The sequence below is a fragment of the Aplysia californica genome, unplaced genomic scaffold (genome assembly GCF_000002075.1).
Source record: "Aplysia californica isolate F4 #8 unplaced genomic scaffold, AplCal3.0 scaffold00470, whole genome shotgun sequence".
Classification (NCBI taxonomy): Eukaryota; Metazoa; Mollusca; class Gastropoda; order Aplysiida; family Aplysiidae; genus Aplysia; species Aplysia californica.
Window position 1 is genome coordinate 365,060 of NW_004797740.1, and position 18,932 is coordinate 383,991.

The 18,932-nt window shown below is 38.3% G+C and overlaps 2 protein-coding genes across 2 annotated transcripts in view; one reads left to right on the plus strand and one right to left on the minus strand.

The window, feature by feature from the left end:
- Nucleotides 1-619: 619 nt before the first annotated feature.
- Nucleotides 620-18,354, minus strand: LOC101851595 (mothers against decapentaplegic homolog 5). Its single transcript, XM_005105421.3, has 8 exons — nucleotides 18,143-18,354; nucleotides 15,333-15,491; nucleotides 14,650-14,913; nucleotides 7,124-7,297; nucleotides 6,692-6,850; nucleotides 4,971-5,189; nucleotides 3,709-3,869; nucleotides 620-2,789 (listed from the first exon to the last, which is right to left on the minus strand). The coding sequence occupies exons 2-8, from the start codon at nucleotides 15,472-15,474 to the stop codon at nucleotides 2,550-2,552; spliced, it is 1,359 nt and encodes a 452-aa protein (XP_005105478.1). The 5' UTR covers nucleotides 15,475-15,491; nucleotides 18,143-18,354; the 3' UTR covers nucleotides 620-2,549.
- Nucleotides 18,355-18,606: 252 nt separating this feature from the next.
- The window catches only part of LOC101855127 (glutathione S-transferase C-terminal domain-containing protein), a gene marked incomplete in the record, with an annotated part of 29,884 nt that continues 29,558 nt past the window's right edge, over nucleotides 18,607-18,932 (plus strand). Inside the window, 1 exon segment of the mRNA XM_035971608.1 lies at nucleotides 18,607-18,682.

Consider the following 18,932-nt stretch of genomic DNA (forward strand, 5'->3'; position numbering starts at 1 on the left):
GGGGGGGGAGAGAATCCCTCACCATTTTAACCCTGACTGACACTGGAAACTGGCAGTCGACTCGTATCATTTTATTTAAAGGCTCCAGATATTCTGAAGTGGGAGAAAAATTGTCTTTATGTATACCATACACCCAATTTAAACCACTAGAGCTTGCAGCAAAAATTTAGCACTCAGAGAAAAAGAGATTGGTGTTTACAAGTCTAGCCTCTTCTCTCTTCCCATTACAAGATTTAACTCCAAAGTACCCACATAATGCCCAAAGACAAGCAAAGTTAAATTTTACCGTTACCCATCACGCAGCGATGACTTCCACAATTGGCAAAACAGATGCTGCCTCCATCTTTCTTCCCATACCATTACACTCAAGTGATTTAAATCAAATCATCTCTATTCATAAAAATGGAACAATCTTTTAATAATCCCAAACCAATTTTCCCCGTTCACAGTAGAATGTTAATCTACCCTCCCCTAAAAATGTCAGCCATTGTTGAACTGTCACCACCCCACAAAAAAAAAAAAAGAAAAAAATTTTTAGGGGTGAAAATTACAGTAGGTTTGAAACCAACAGGGAAGACATTGACAAGACACCAGTGCAAACACCATCCAAATTTTTTTCTCTAAATCTAAATATGCTGACAACAGATTAATGGTGCACAATAACAAAGCAAACATAGATCAATATCTATAAAGTTGTGACTGTTGTCTTTTTTTTTTGATGGTGTAGAATAAACGATGGAATGGGGGATCAGGATAATAAATACTGCCCTTAACATGAGTCAGATCATTCAGCTGTAATGCTTGTAACTGGCGGTGGGAGATATACAGATAGTTATGTAATTGGTATATGATGTACACCACATGGATCTCTCTCTCCCCTCGACAGAACACTTTAAAGTGAATTGAACGATTGCATTAAGTGTGACTTCTTTATATGACAAGAAAGAAATTAATGAATATGCGCGATATAATGAGCAAGTAATATTGGAACACTTTTTCACCCTCTACAGTGAAAAGATTTCTCAGACTGACAATCAACCCACGCTTTCATCCCTTTGTTCGTGGCGCTACCGACATTATAACAAAAAAGCGCTACTTCCATTTCACCCATAGCCACAGATAAACACAATCATGTAAACCACCAGAAACATGGTGCATAAAAACTTTTTGCACCGAAAAACTTGTTCAAAACAACACATGTCAGTGGACATAATAAACAAATACAAAATTACCTGTCACGACCAAACAATTTTAAGTACATTTTCATGTATGTCGAGCTCAGATCAAAAGATCTACCAAGGCAATGTCACTTCCCAAACTCAGTTGAAGTTCACAAAATCCACGATAAATTAATCGGTGGGGAAAAAAAAAACTTAAGCCAATGACAAACATTATGCAACGGAGGAAAAAAAAATTGTTTTTCAAACATGGGTTACAGCTACTTTGTCCAACATAAACATGGATGAATAGGTCTTATATCCCCAATGACACCACAAAGCTACTTTTCTCCATTACAAGCCACATCAACTACATGCACATGACTATGCGAGTACCAATCACTTTACACTGGAAATTGAGGCCACTGCGGATTAAAATAGACAAAGACGAGAGTCAGCAACAGAAGGAGCCAGTTCCCACACAACAAGGAAACTATCGAGGTACTGGAGAATATTTGCCTACTGAAAATAAACATTTATACTGGTACTAGAAAGGCTGTAAAACTGAAAGGACTTATTTCTTGTGGAGAGTGAATTACATCTTGAACACAAGTCTTTCAAGTAGAAAAAAGACAGCATATTTTCTCTGTGAACCTAAGGAACATTCTGAATCTGACAGCACAAGCAAAAACTCTACAACAATTATGCAAAACATAAAAGATGATGGAAAAAAAAAATTCAACTTGGTCAAAAGTGTTGAGCTGTTAATACGATGATTTTATTTCTCTGTAGAGAAAACCACTTCACTTCTCTGCACTCTTCACTAGGAACAGTGGGACTAAAACAAAACGTGAATTTCAGAAAACCACTGAACAAGCGACAATCAAATGGATAAGAAACAAACTGGGCAAAGGATCTACAAACTGATCATCAATAACAAACAAAAACACTTCATTAAAAGAAACAAAAAAACTCCACATTACCCCACAGACCACCTGCAAATATTCTCTCAAAGAAATAAAGACTCAGGAGTGGGAACACAAAGACTATTCATCCCCCCCCCCCCCATTATTTTCATAAATGGAAAGTAACACTTAACCATAGCTTTTTACCTCAAATACCTCAAGAGCAGGATATTTCTATAAAAAAAATGTAACCAAAAAAAAACAACAACCCAAAAACCACAACTAAAACAATCTACGGAATTCACCCACTCCCAGAGTGTCCACCACGGCAAACTGAGCTTTTTTTCTCAAGCAAAATGTAACAAGAGAACATTTCCTTGAATGAGAGTGTTTCCTCGGGAAAAATGAGAGAGAGCGAGAGAAATAACTCCTGGCTCCAGCATGAGAGTGACAATGATTACGCAGACCGCTCCAGGAAACAGCGGGGTCACGACACTGAAGAAATCGGGTTCATTGGCGAACCCATCTGTGTGATGACCTTGTCCAGCCACTGCAGGGGCCCATTCAGATGCAACTCAATCCAGCAAGGAGTGGATGTGACATCCTGCCGGTGGTACTCTGCCCCCCAGCCCTTGACAAAGCTCATGCGAATGATGCACATTTTGCTGAGTTCATACACTGCTTCAAAGCCATGGTTCACTGACTGGGACAGAAGAGCGGCAAACTCCTGAAAGAAAGGAGGAATGTGTATCAGAGAGAAGAACACCCAAAACATAATGTTCTAAATGCAAGTATACATTTGACATAAAAGAACACCATGAGCATAATGTTCTCAGTGCAGGTATACATTTGACAAAAGAAAAGAACACCCTCATCCAGATGTCATAAATACAGGTATATATTTTATAAATCGGGTAAACAAAATTTATCACATAATTCTATCTTAAAATTTAAAAGTTGACTATGGTACCATATGCAGTCAAGTGAGGATAGCTTACATGACACCCACTTTATTTTTTGACTCACCTTTGCAGTGACTGTAGTTACCAAAAATGTATATTGCACTGATGTATGATGATGATTTTTACAATTCGGGAAATTTTGATCAACCAATGCTTTCTGCTGAATTTTTCGTTTCACCCTTGGGCTTAAAGTTACCATAGTTTCAATACGATGCTTTTCACAACATTTTCCTCCCCTTCGAGTTGAACCTGAATCTAGACATTATTGATCTCATTCATGATGGTGATCTATGTGTATATATCAACATAACAATGATGGGGGGAGGTGGGGAGGCACCATGCGCTAATGCCTGGTTGGAAGGAGGAATCTGACATCGGTGTTGTATCACATCTTGATGTCAGAAGTAGGACAAATAAACCAGAGCTGGAACTGATCAGTAGACCAACCAGACAATGAGGACAGGCCTAGACTGACCATTATTTGAAATAAAACTTTTAGAATCTATCTTTTGAAATTTATTTAACATTTTTATCATATCTGATTCCTTTTGTTAACAATTTTTTACCAAAAAACCCCAAACCATGTATGATTTCATATATGGCGGTTACGTCTCCTCTTATGCTGTGAGAGTATTCATAACAGGGCCGTAGATGGCGTTGAGCTTAAACAGGCTATAAGCCTACCTGATTGTTGAAGATCTTGAGACTGCAGTTCGGTGGTATCTTGCACACTGTAGTGTGGTGGAAGCCATGTGAGTAGTTACAGTTCCTGCTCTGAACGAAGATGCTGCTGTCGCTCAAACATTCTGCATAGACTTCTCCACCCACATAGTACAGATGGACACCTGCAGGGGCAATCCAACAATCTTAATAACAAGAGGTTGCATTTAAAACTAGCACACTGGCGCTGACTGCACAAACATAGTCACTGTTTACCGCCAAAATACATAAAAACATGAAATCTGCTTATATTATATATGGAGGAATGTTTACATCAACAACATCTGTACTAGAAGAAAAATAGGCTGATGAGTTTTAGTTTAGTTTTAGTAGAGGTTTTATGGCGCTCACAATTGCATAAGGTCATATGAGTGCCAGAAGATTAAAGGTGTTACAAGAGAGTAACAAATATAAAATAGAAGAAGGGGAGATAAGGACGATAGATGTTTGATAGGAAAGAAAAAGTAAACCACACCAGAGCACCCACCAACCACCCACGCTGATGAGTTTGCAATACAGTCGCAATATGATATGGAAAACAGGGAAAGAGAGCAAAAGTGGGTGCCTGATGCTGAATACTCAAATGGCAATCTGCGGACAGGTGAATGCTGTAGAAAAACCAAAAGCAGGTAGAAAGAGACAACAACAGCAGAGTGACCACCAGCCACCTTCATATGAATTACAAACAAGTCAACAAATTTTTTAATGAAAAAGGAGACCAAAACTTTGAGCACTAGCACCACAAATGATAGAAAAACACAAAACATCTCTAAATCAGTAAAAATTATATTTCTCACGTCACTATTTTTACTTATCCAAAAAGTACTGAAATTTGATGATATACAGCAGATGAAATGTGTCAACTCAAAACTATCAAATTGTTTGGAAGAATTTTCGATTAAGCACAACAAACACTTATATACACTCGGCAAAAAGGTTTTTTATACGAGTCTTATGGCACTTGAGGCACAATCAGGTCATATAAGTGCTGAAGATTAGATGTGGTACAAGAGAGTAACAAACACAAAAAAGGAAGGGAGTTAAAGACAATACAATAGATCTTTTATAGGAAAGAAGAAGCAAACCACATTACAGCACCCACCAACCACCCACTGGCAATAAGGGACATTCACACACAAAAAAAAACAAAACAACAACAACCCCCAAAATACAAACAATAAAGAAAGTGGGCTGTGGTTGTTTTCTTTTCCCCACACGTGGCTCACCTCTCCCTATATGCCTGCGTGTGTTCTCGATGGTGGAGTTCCTGTTGACGTTGGAGAGGAGGCCCAAACAGAACCGGTCAGTGCGAGACGGGTCGGTGAAGCCGTCCACTACAATGCTGTTGGAGGAGGCCTGAAACTGCTCCCCGACGCGGTTGTTCAGCTCGTAGTAGACAATGTTGCACCAGTGGTGGGGCTCTTGGTAAGTCACTGGCTGCTTGTCTGTCACACAAGACGTGGCCAGAGAAGTGGAGGGAGCAGGACGGGGTCAGCCGAGGAGGAAACGGGATTGTAAGAAGTCACCAGGAGGGCAGACATAGGGTTTTCCAGTTGGCAGTCCAGGTGAGGATGTGGGGAACGGGGTGAGAGGGTAAGTGTGACAGGAGAGATAGTCTTTATTAGCACAATATCATGGCAAGTTATCCTACATGAAATGCCACATACTGAGAACGCCCAGACCTGCCAACTTTTCACAAACAAACCCCAATGTATTTGTTACACCAACAAAGTAGCCTACAAACATCATAAAACCCGGAACATCAAGCTGATGTAGAAAAAAGGGTGAACGCAAAGGACTCAACACATTCAGGAGATATTACAGCCGAAACTGTCATAAAGACCACCTGTCTGAGACAAACACCTGTGCAAACCTTGTGTTCTTTCTACATTGTTATTATTATAACAATATTGTCCAATACATCCACCTGCCTAAGACTACCATTTATCTCCCCAACAATGGCTGGCCATCTTAGTTATGACTGTAATGTAAAAAAAATAAATAAATAAAAGGAGAAAGAGTTTTACATTGCCATAGACACAATTTAGGTCATCTGCTGCTTCAACCCTGCCCATCAGGGTCCCCTGGGCCATATAAGGGATCCGTCTAAATATAAACACAAGATATTTTATGAATTTTTCATACACGCACGAGAAAAAAAAAAAGAAAGGATGATGCTATGAAGACTGGTGTTAATCTAAAACCATAATTATTTATCTGCATACTATAAATAAAAGAATAGGGAGACAATATAACCACCACCGACATGGTTTTCTGTGGATTTACTCTCTTTTTTAACACAATAAAACATGGGAGACTACAAAAACAAAAATTGTTGGCAGGTCTGAGAACAAGATGGCAATCATTAAATGAGAAAAGAAAAGTCATTGAAACTGTGTTTACCCAGTACTGTTGAACAAATCGACTCGAAACAATCACACGAAGAAAACACCTCAGACTGATATTCTAACAGGCCCCAAAACACCTAGACGAACAAAGCGAATAACTTTCAAAAGAACAAAGTACTAGATCTATGTTAAGCTAACATCAAGTTTTAAGTACATGTATACTGCTATTCTGTTTCCCCACACCATTCTTTAACAAACTTTAGCATAAAGACAACATAAAATTCTCTCTTAAAAAAACAAACTTTTCTGCTCCTCCCCTTCAACACACAAATTATAATTGAGCCTGTAAAGCTACAATTTGCAGAGAGCCAGAAAAATTACAGCCCACCACTGAAAAAAAAACAACCATAAAAAGAAATCACACTAAAAAAAGAACAGCCAACCCATCTACATTGAAATACAGCGTAAACACAGTAACAAAGATAAGCTAGAAGAAGCTAACATATAAACCTGTACCCATCATCCATATTGAAACATTATGGAAACCATAAATGGCATAACAAGTGGTGATCATAAGATTAGAAACAGCTGATATTTACCTGTAATTCTGGGCAGGTGTTTGGAAAGTGGGAAGGAAGGCTGCGCAGGAGGCCCTGAGTGGGCCGGGTTAGGCTGATGGTTTGTGTCCATGGGCTGAGGTCCGTTCTGATTATTCTGGTTATCATCCTGGGCCTGGTATGCAGGTGGAGGGGTGTCGGCTGTGATAGAGACAGAATTCAACTTTTTTAAATCTCACAAACCAAAGATATTCAAGTCATCTACAGCAGTAATGTATATTAATTTAAAAAACCCACTCCTTTTTCATCTTCACACCCACTCTCTCCCCCTTTTTATGAATCTGTTGACCGTCCAACTAGATAGATTTTAGGAATGTTACATAGTGCAGAGAAACTAATTTTAAGCTCTGTATAAATGAAACCTAGTATTGCCATTGGAATTAAGCTTTGTAATGCCATTTGAACTAAGCTTACCAGGAAGACCAAATGGACTGCCGGGCCCGGAACTAGGGGTCTGTGGAGAATGCTGCGAGGGGAACGGGAAGGTGACGTTGTGGGGCAAGGATGGTTCCGGAATCGGCTGGAAGGGAGGAACAGCCCCATGAGCTGGGTACTCGCTGTAGCGTGGGACTAGCACAGGAGGCAGGACTGTCATTGGAAACAGAAAAGAAAAGACAAGTTATAGCTTGACATGGGAAAAACTTTGCTCAAACGTAGAGGAAATTACATGTTATTGTATGACTTTTTGAGTCCTAACAAATTATCTAAAAGCAGCGTGCATGATGCACCTTTCCCCATGACCTGCTGACCATGAAGAGGTAGATTGACCAAGCACTACTTCCCTCCTTTCAGATCTTGACTTTTTTTTTGGGGTTACACCACGAGCTATGTATTTATCAGGCACACACAACCCTAATAGTAAAAGAATGGTTGCTGCCAGAACCAACCCTGGCACAGTGGGATACCACATTTCCAAATTTAGTGAGTTTTTAGTAAGCAACACAATTAGGTCATTTAAGTGTCGAAGATTAGAGGTGTTAAAAGAGTGTAACACACACAAAAATAAATAAAAAATAAAGAGAAGACAAATAAGGACGATAGATGTTTGATAGGAAAGAAAGGAGCAAAGCACACAACAACACCGCTAACGACCCACTCACACTCGTTGAGCAATTGAAAACTGAATCTTTTAGCACAATGATATCAATTAATAAAGTAAGGCACACCTATAATAATTTCGCTCTTACTCGTATGATAATTTGTTGTGCTGGATGGTTAGCACCTTTCATTGACAATAAGTTCATTTTGGCTTGGAGTATGGTTCTGTGTAATAATATACATTCTCAGGATGGACTACCTAAAAGTCTCTTGCAGGCCATATGTTGTTCACTGGGCCGGATAGCATCCGCAAGCCTTGAGTTTCACATATATGATGTACAACAAAGAGCATAAACATTACACTCAAAGAAGTTTGCCTTTCTGGCTTTAAAATTTGCTCAGTCAAAGCAAAGCATATTGTATTGCAATAAGAATGGCTGGTCTTTAGAACACTGAAGATACCGTCAGTCTTTTTAAAAACACACAATGTTTCTTTCACACCTGTGTTAAACAATTCAATATTTAATTTAAGACTTTATAACAAATTATTCTGTTACTGTACTGAGCTGCACAAACATTTTTTTAGGCTACCCTTACCATCACAACATAAAAATACCATTGAACAAGAAGTTCAAACTATTCTAAATATTTTTTTTTTTTTTTTTTTTCAGCAGACATTTATTAGTGTCAGGTAAGAGCTAAAGAGACAGGAATGGCACAGGACAAGGAAAGAAGTAGGACACACCAGTGGTGCACCCCCAATCATATTCCCTCCACCTTCATTAAGGTACATGAAGGACAATAGAAAAATGATAATTTGGTTACTTTCCAATACAAGCAATTTCAAGGCAGCTGTAACACTTGGCAGCAGACCCATCCATTTACCTTTGCCCCAGATAAAGAGTTTGAGAAAAGAGAACCACATCAACATGATAATGGTCATTCAGTGCAACAAAAAAGCAAAACATAAAAACAAAAGAGATAGAAAAGAAGTGGGACCTGCCAGTTGCATCTTCCAACCATCTCCTGATGATAAAGAGAGAGGCTTAGTGTTGCTGTTGTTTATCATACTTACTGATACAAGACAGCGAGATAACACTGATATAATCTTTATTGATGAATAAGACAGAACAGAGTTCAAGCGAAGAGCATTACAACATTAATGGCCACAAAACACTGGGAACATCACAGATTTTTTTCTTTTCTTTGTTAACCCCTCATATGGGAACAAGCAGGTCATTTCAAAGGCAGAGCATGAGCATTAAGTCTCTCCTGAAGATTGTTCATGAACTCTGATGTGGCAGTAGGTCACAGCATGAAATAACTATGCCTGATTTTAACTTTCGAACTTGATAAGAAATGACCTGTCTATAAAGTCAAAATAACAACTTTTATCTTTAAAAAGTAGATTTTCATGGCAGTGTAATATGGTCACAACTTTGTCAGCCACTGTCATGGAAATTATACAGGTATTAAATGAAGGACTGAGACTTTTAAAAGGTGGTGATAAATACTCAGTTTTCAGTCTTCTCAGCAACATAATGTGGTGGCCAATCCCATTTCTCTTCCACTTTTTTTCCTTAACAGTAGATAACATTCCCATCAATGCAATTTAGATCATTTAAAAGGCAGGCTTTAACCTATGCTCAGCAAGAGGGACACACCCCTGCAGAAAAAAACGAGATACCCGAGGAAAATTTCTTCCCCGCTCAGAAACTACACTCAGGTCTCCTGTGTGCAACAGCAAAGAGCCTAACCGCTACACCACAGACGCCACTCTTCATTTTTAAAGGACCCCATCCCCTACAACAATAACATAAAAGACCGCTTAACAAGCCAAGCTCAAGTCTTGTCGCCTACAGCGAGAGTTACTGCACTCATGCTCTCACCACAAAGAAATTCTAATTAAGCAGATTTCTTGCTGGCTCACACTTGAGTCAAGTAGAAAACCCAAAAGTCTCGGCCTGGAGAACTGAGCCCCCCCCCCCCCCCTCCTCCCCCAAACCGCACACACACAAAACCCTGACAGTTCCCAAGAGCTCTTCAAGTGTTGACACATTTGCAAAAGTGAGTTGTCCACATCTGTACAATGTGTCACATTATCTGATACCTACACGCGCAAAACATCTTTTCATCTCTAGCCACCAATTGAGCTATTTATGGTCTATACATATTACGAAAATGGACATTACTGAGCACACAGGAACACTCTTGTTTTATTTTATAATGGTGACCGAGGTGTGCCCCTCAGCAAGACGCTCAGTTAAAAAACAGGAGGCTCTTGTTTTGTGGCGACAATGCAAAAGGGTGTTGAATTTGTAAACGTGGTAAGACTGACACTGAAAGCTATGCAGTATGTTGCAACTTGTGATCTTTTTTTTTTTTATATATGTATCCCGTGCACCACACAATCCAAGAAACTGTTTCAGGGGCTTTCTTTTAAGTTTTGTTGGCTATTCATTGTTATTCAATAACATAATTTAAGAAATCATATAGAAAGATGGAAAGAAAAAAAAAGGAAGGAGATCAACAGAACTATTTTTTTGACTGGCATTTCAATTATTGCCAATTAGGCGTCCTGAAATCAACAGGTGAAAAAAAGAAAGAGAAAACAAGGAACAGACATGAAATCAACAGGCGAAAAAGGATAAATGGAAAAGAACAAGGCCCAGAATTGAAATCAACAGGCTAAAAAGGATAAAAAGAAAAAAACAAGGCTCTGAATAGAGTTGAAATCAACAGGCAATGGTGGAGAAAGAGAAAAAGACAAGGCACCAAGTTCTGTGTCACCATTAATCATACGCGCGTCTGCTTCCCACCATCACACATCCACACCACTGACAAAATTATCAGCAAGTAACAAACAGGTCCCTGCACACCTGTTTCCTGACCTTTCACCCCTCCATCAGCCAGCTGTCCACACAGTACTGTTTACATAGGCAAATATTTTTTAATCCTTGGGCTTCCTGCCCACTAAGCAAAGTCTGGTGTAAAGTCCAAGCACAAAACAAATATCCCAAATGCCAAAACATTCTATTCTATTTAATTTTGTCTTTTTATTTTTTTGCTGAGAGGAGTTGAAGTGCATTTTCAAAGCGTTTGAGAATGTTGATACATACATCATAAAGTAGTAAGCAGATTTCAGTGCAAGGAATTTGATTGGGGGAGGGAGGTGGGAAGAAAAGAACAGATTCAAATTTTGTTCAAAATCCTATTAAAAGAAGAGCTGAATTCTTCCCTTTTCATTTTTACTAAAACTTGCAACCACATTCAAATTCTTTTTTATAAAAAAGCTGCTGTTGTAAAACTATAAAGAGAAGACACTTTCCCTCGCAAATATTCAGTACAAACAGAGGTCTTTAAGTGACAACAGGCAAACAAGAGGAGTACAGTGTATAGGTTTTTTTTTTTCTGTGCTGACCTTACTCAGCATTTGTTTGAGTAAAGAGAAGCACATGGACATAATAATGGTCATTAGTGCTGCGAAAAGACAACAGACAGAAAAAACAGTGGGAAAGTAAACAAGTAGGACCTACCAGTGGTACCATCCAACCACCTGCTAATCAACACCCAGGCCATCCATGACCATGACGTTAATACAAGATGAAGAGGAGGAGGAAAAGTATCAATTCCAGCACAAAGAACAGGAATATTTTAAAAGATGCCTGCATCACATGGGAATGGATCGTACATCCTTTGAAACTGACTTACTATATAACACTTCAAATGTCTTAAGACATTTTGTTTTGGTTAAGTTTTAGATTTAAATGGACAGGAGAACTTGATTTTGCCTGTCTACGCAAAGAGGTGCACACTGATGCAATAACAGCCATTTAATACAGGGAAAAGTAAGACACATGGATAGAAATAACAGGGATAGACAAGAAGTAGGATCTACCAGAGGCACCCCTCAACACCATATCTGCAAGATTTGTTTTTGCAGGCGTTTCAAGGCACTTGCAACACAATTAGGTCATATAAATGCCGAAGATTAGGTGTTACAAGCAGGGTTGGGTTGATTAAAATTTTTAAAATTTAAATCAACTTAACTTGATTTTTAAAATTTATTTTTATTCAGTTTTTACATATTTCAACATTCAAAATTCCTTTCCTTTGTTTCATAAAACAGATATAAGGTTTAGTAGACTAGATCTCATATAACCATGCTTAAAAGTCTGCTTCCCCCCCCCCTTTCACTGTAAAATAATACAGCATTCAATTTACTTTTTTTTTTCTATAATTGAAATCAGAGCTGGGTTGATTTAAATCAGTTGATTTTTTAAATTTTAATCAACTTGATTTTAAAAATAAAAATCTGTGATTTAAATCACTTTTTAAAGAATGTATTCAGTTTTTACCTATTTAAACATTCAGAATTCCTTTTAAACAGATAAGGTTTAGTAGACATATAATCATGCTTAAAAGTCTGCTTCCTGTCACTGTAAAATAATACAGTATTCAATTTACTTTTTTTTTCATAATTGAAATCAGGGTTGGGTTGATTTACATCAGGTCAATTTAAATCAGTGAATTAAAATTTTTTTTTAATCAACTTGATTTTAAAAATAAAACTCAGTGATTTTTAAATCACTTTAAAAAAAATGTATTGTATTCACATCTTTAAACATTCAGAATTCCTTTCCTTGGTTTTATAAAACAGATATAAGGTTTAGTAGACTTAATATAATCATGCTTAAAAGTCTGCTTTCCCCCCTGTCACTATATAATAATACAGTATTCAATTTACTTTTTTTTCATAATTGAATTTAACATTTTCTTTTACTTTTCAGACAAACACGAGTGTGCACACCCACACACACACACCCACACACACTGTAATAAAATGCAAGTTTATCTATGCACAATTAACCCCCCCCCCCTCCTTTTAGACTGACATTTTCTTCATTTTTTGTCTGTAGCTATACATAATATAATTCACTGATATAGCAGATTAAGGCTTTCTTTTGTAGTTGCTTAAATTAATCATTAGTTAAAATAAAGACAATGCATTTTGCACTAAAAGAACATACTTTTAGCAACCGAAAATCCCAAACTGTGTCGACATTTTCATTAAAATTTTTTTTAAAAAATCTGATTTAAATTTAAAAAATCGATTTTTAAAATTTTTATTTATAAAATATAAAAAAATCAACCCTGGTTACAAGAGAAATAAAAAAAAAACAACCCAAAACAAAACAAAACAAAAAAAAAGGAGGAGAAAAGCACACCAGAGCACGAACTGAACCACCTGAAATATCTGTCTGCAAGAAGGTGGAGGAGTTGGAGGGAAGAAGTTAAAAAAAAAAAAAAAGGACGAAGAGAAGGAGTGGGGAAGAACAACAAACAAGACAAAAAAGCCTAGGATATTGTTAGTTTTGTTTACGTTTTTTTAAATGAAGAAGCAAGATGGAAGAGAAAAAGAAAGAAAAATGAGAAGAAGTTGAAGATGATGAAAATAAAAAAAAGGTTGCTTATTCTCAAACAACTGTGCCTTAAAACTACCACTGCAGAAAAGCACATCTGGCAGCGTTCAACCCTACCCTTTACATTTTATTACCTTTGTTATCTTGATTATTATCCAAAGCTACGTAATGAGCATTTGGATTCCATACATGTGTTTCTCATTAGCTGTGACAAACTAGCTCCAATCCACAATCCTATGGAGAGGTCAGCCAGCCCCCCCCCCCCCCCCCCCCCCCCGAACTTGTCATCAATCGTAGGCGTTTCAAGCTCCTCACAACCTGCCGTCTATCTTTTACATCTGTCGACTCCTTTATTTTCCTTTAAATTTCTCTTTCCTTTCAGCCAAACTCTCATATATATTGAGAAATCTTAGCTCAGTAGCCGTCTTTAGTGTGTTAACTATCCAGCAACCTAATCCTAGGCAATTTTGTCTTTACTATCAGTTAACTGTCACCACTTTATACTATACTTTATAAGATTAAAAACAGAACAGATAAAAGTAAAAGCTAGGTAAAGCAAAAAAAAGCATGTGTATAAGAAAATGCCTTAAAAACAATTCAAAGCATTACAGTGGCTCTGACACCATGTATGTGCATTAACACTGTCTATACTAAGCACTTTGGACTACAAAATATTAACTGAGCATGCTTGGGAAATATGGCAGGTAAAACACTTACAACAAGTACAATCTACCAGTTATGCCCTTATAACACTATCCACTCTCAGGATTGTAATGCAAACATTATCAAGGAACAAAAAAGATTACTGCAGTTGTCCTCAAGTTGTATTTTTTTTATAGCAAGTTACGCAAGTTTTAAAATAGCACACCGGAAAGAAACACAAGAAGCTGACAACATCCGACACTCACCACCCCAAACTACCTGAACCCAAAACAAAAATAAAAGGTATTTATCATTGAGATCAGCCATTCCAACTATTGTTCTCAAGAAAAACAGTATCCATATCTTGGGAATAATTTTAGTTTTAACATTTTTAGTGCCAAGCAAACAAACAAATATATATATATATATATATATATATATATATTCTTTTCCCCAGTGTTTTGTGGCCATTAATGTTGTTTCTCTTCGCTTGAACTCTGTTCTGTCTTATTCATCAATAAAGATTATATCAGTGTTATCTCGCTTTCTTGTATCAGTGTATGATAAACAACAGCAACATTAACCATCTCTCTTTATCATCGGGAGATGGTTGTTTCATTCTTTTCTTTTTAGCAAGTGTTTAGAGAACTTGGATTAGGAAAAAAAAATTCAACAAGTCTGTGTAAAAGCATTTTTCAACAAAGCATTCTAATCAGTGGTCCTGATCGGGAGCTTTGCTGAAAGATGTTTCCTTATCATATTTATTGGAACATCCATACCAATATCAATAAACAAACACAAATAACAACAACAACAACGAAGTATAGCTGAACTTACCCGGACTTTCCACCCTCCTGTAGTGATATGGGTTAATGCACACCTCCTTTTGCTTAGCACTGAACGGGTACTCGCATGACTCCAGTGGTTTGAGTTCATGATGGGACTGGAGGTCGGGCCATCGCCAAACACGACAGTAAATCACATGGGGCAAGCCTTTGCGATGAGACACTTGCAGGCGGCCATCCAGTGACCGCTGGATTGTAACACATTTTGTTTGCAGATCCTTGCAAGACAGGGCTTTCTCCAAATCTTCAAGGGCACCTTAACAATAGAAGCGAAAGGAATAGATAACTATTTAATTTAATCCTTTATTAAAGTAGAAAATTGAAGCACTTACAGTCATATATATATATCAACCCTTGTCAACTTTCGTAAAAAGCAAGTAGTGCACAAAATTCTACCAATACAAAGAGCAGAACTTTGTCTTCAAACATACACTCCTCAGATTTTAAAAAAAAGGACATCATTTATTTCATGCAACACAATATAAAATACCAGAACCAGTACATTATAAAAAGGAAAAATTTACGAATTATATATTTTAAAATGTCTTTTTAAAGGAAATTATAATGTGATTACTCAAACCATGAGAAAAATGTCATGAAAAAGAAGTGATCATTCACATGTTATCAAACCATACAAAAATCAAATCAAATAAAACATTTTTTTTCCTCCAGTACCTTTTTTCTTTTTCAACTTTTTCACCAACGAGTCAACTGCCTTCTCAGCCCATTTCTCCTCTTCATCTCCTTGCTTCCAACCTAAAAGTCTTTTCACAGCAGGGCTGGTAAATGTAAAGATGCTAGACAAGGGGGAAGTCATTGTACTCCTAAGTTCACCTGCAAAATTCGTTAGAAAGTTTAAATATAAAAGCCTCCCATGTTGGCTGTGAAAGTGAAATGAGTGCATGCAGTAGGCAGACAGTTGTCACTGTCGCACTTGACCAATCCAATATAATATGTGAGGCAGCGTGGTGAAATCAGGCACCCGTCAAAAAAAAAGTAAAGAAATTGGCATTTTTCGGCAGGTTTCAGATTTTAAAAATAGGAACTTAGGTTTTTTTCGGTTCAACAACCAGGGATGCCACTCAACTTTTTTGAAAATAGCTGAAAATCCATGTGTCACGGTCTCAATTTGACTTGGACGCCAGGGCAGGTTCGACTGTATATTGAAAGGATTTTATAACATTTTGAGTCTAATTCTATTTTCATTATTTTTACATGAAGCTGCAGCGAGCACCTAGCACACCTCTAAGATTGGCCCAAATAGGGATGACGTATTTCCGCCCTCTATTTTTGTCGTCTTCCGGGGCTTCCCTTGTTAGTAGACTAGATCTCACGGTGGCGGGCCCCATTTGCCGCTTAGCGCGCGAAGGGCTACGTCACTAGGTCTCATAGCTGACTGCTTGGACTGTGTGCGCACGATTGTGTGTTTTTGAGCGTGCATGTGTGTGCGCGCTTGTGTGTCTGTGTACAACTTTGAGGAGAAGGTAAATTTATGGAACGAGAATTGTTAAGATTGTTTGTAAAGGATAATACAAATTAATACAAAAAGACCAAAAACAAACCAAACTCGACGAGATCTAGTCAACAGTTACAGTACAGGCGATGGAAACCCAAGAGTCTTGGGGAAACCCCAGAAGACAACAAAAATAGATGAACTGATGCAGCGTCACCCTCCTGGGATAACCTCCAGAATAGGACTTCATCAACTGGATCACCTAGACTCCTAGACTAAAACCTTAAACGAGAGTCAAGACACTTTGTTTCTGTTACAACAGTAACAGCATTGAAAACAACAATGTCCTACAAACGAGGATTCTGATCCTGTTCACAACTAGATTTAGATCTAATTTAAGTAGCACTACACTGGCACCATACCTAGATCTTGTAAACCTAAGCCTTAACACGGACACACAGATTATTTTAGGGTAGCGTCAATTGCCACAAAGTGACGCGGTGGCAATTGACAAAAATTGACTTTTTTGTCAATGGGAGTGTATACATACAGACCCGGTAACCGGGAACAAAGTCACAAAGTATACAGACCCGGTAGGGGAACTCTTTTGTGATTTCGGAGAGTTTCAGCGCCCTCTTGGCTCAGGGTAGACCTAGGTTCTTCTAGATCTATGGTCTAGGTCTAGATCTAGGCAGACAGACATAAATCTTTCATCTAGTTTTGCGGCTAACCTAGATCTAAATGAAGATTGCGGATGTCGTTTCGATGAACGATGGTTTTTCCTCCGTTTTGGAATTGGAGGAATCACAATCCGAAGAAAAGATCTCTCTCTCTCTCTCTCTCACACACACACACACACAAAAGATTTCTACCGGTTCTGAGGTCTGAAACTTCCCGAAATCACAAAAGAGTTCCCCTACCGGGGCTGTATACTTAGTGACTTTGTTCCCGGGTCTGTATACACTTCGTTTGTCAATTGCCACCGAGTGAAGCGGTGTCAAGTCTGAAAACAACACTATCTTTAGCTTTAGCATTATACAAAATGTGTGTCCAATTGGTCAATTAGTTCTCAACTAATTTCATTGGACGAGCATCTAGTCTAGAGCTACAGATCTAGATGTAGATCTAGGCTAGCCTTAGCCTACATTTTGGTGTAGAACTAACACAGGCAATTCTAGAAGTAGGCCTAGAAGGTCACAAACGCACACAAACAAACAGAAATTCACATTATATCGGGGAACATAAATCGGGGGGTGGGGGTCAGGAAAAGACACACACACACACACACAGAGGCGAATGCACACCGAGCACTCGAGCACAATATAATCTAGATCTACCCACAAACGCAAAAAAACTCCAATTTACTCGGTGGCAATTGACAAAAAGTCAATTTTTGTCATTTGCCACCGCGTCACTCGGTGGCAATTGACACTACCTTATTTTAGTGACTTTACTTAGATTCTAAATATAGATCTAGTCTAGATCTAGATCTAAATTGTTAAACTTAAATACTCAATTTCAATGTTGAAGACTCTCATTTCCAGCCAGTAACTAACAAACCAAAATGACCCAACCCAAAGGCAAAGGCCAAACAAACAGTGTCCTAATTTCTCAACCCTCTAGATCTAGATCTAGACCTGACAGAAGCACACGTTTCCACCCATAATAAAGACCAGTGCATTATAATAATGGTGCCCCCCCCCAGATACTTCCCATTTCCCCTATGAATTTTCTACAGTGTTGTGTTTGTGGAGATTGAAATCAAGATCTAATCAAAGCTGAAAAAGGCGAGGCAACGGCGAGGGCAGCAAGTGGGTTATAAGTGGCGAGCGGTTTTCAGAGATGCTCGTGTTCACACAATCGTAACTCCTTCATCTACATTGATAACATAACCTAAGGCACGTCTGCAGAGCATGCAATAATCATAATACTAAGACTTTCCCACCAATAAACACATAAACACATTGCACCCCTGCTGGCCCCACAACTACACTACGAAAAGTGCTAAAAATAAAGTTTGGGTAAACTTTACCTGAAGATTCGAGACGTTAAAAACTTCAGGATTAGCGATCTTCTGTCACCGCATTAATGAAGTCTTCGATCTGACTGTATCACCTGTCCTTGTGGATTAAACCTATCATCATTGATAAAAGTGATTTTACAGAGAAACGAGAAATATTTCTTTGCTATTGTGAGTGGCGACAGTGAGACGGGAAGTAGCACTGTAAAAACTTTCCAACTTGAAATTACGACGCGAAAGGAAAACAAGTGCGCTTCCTGATTCTCAAAAATATTTACAAAAACAAATTTTAGGTAATATGATAACCCTTTCCTTATTTAATGACATCATTTCTGCATTATAATACAATTATTTGATTTGAGGAAATGAAAAAAAATTAAGTTTCCTTTTCGCGTTATTTACTTCCGCGTACTAATCCAGCTTTGACCTGTGTAAACCGTATCGTAGGGGCGCCCCTAGGGAGTGACGTCACCCTCCAGTGGCGACAGAAAGTCGGGGGAATTGACCCATCATTATGCGGGGGTGAAAGCATCGACAAGTGTTTTCATTTCAGTAATACCGTTTCATTCATGAAAAGGCCGTAAAACCGGCAGACGGGGAATTGTGGCCGCTGAGAAAGCATGTGGATTTTGTGGCCCGATTTGTCGATATTTTCTGAAGAGAACTAGCGTTTTTTATTAGCTTCTTTGAATCAAAATATGAGAATACCGATAGAGCCACGAGCAGCGCGGGCGAACATTTTATGCCTGCCGGCTACCCCCTGCCCACCCTATCGACTTTCTCTCTCTCTCTCTCTCCTACA

What these genes read in the sequence shown, in the direction of transcription:
- LOC101851595 (XM_005105421.3), bottom strand. Translation starts at nt 15,474, where the DNA reads ATGACTTCCCCCTTGTCTAGCATCTTTACATTTACCAGCCCTGCTGTG. An exon ending in CAGGAGGGTGGAAAGTCCGG is followed by an intron (nt 7,298 to 14,649) that starts GTAAGTTCAGCT and finishes TTCCAATGACAG; the next exon opens with TCCTGCCTCCTGTGCTAGTC. An exon ending in ACACCTGCCCAGAATTACAG is followed by an intron (nt 5,190 to 6,691) that starts GTAAATATCAGC and finishes CTTGTGTGACAG; the next exon opens with ACAAGCAGCCAGTGACTTAC.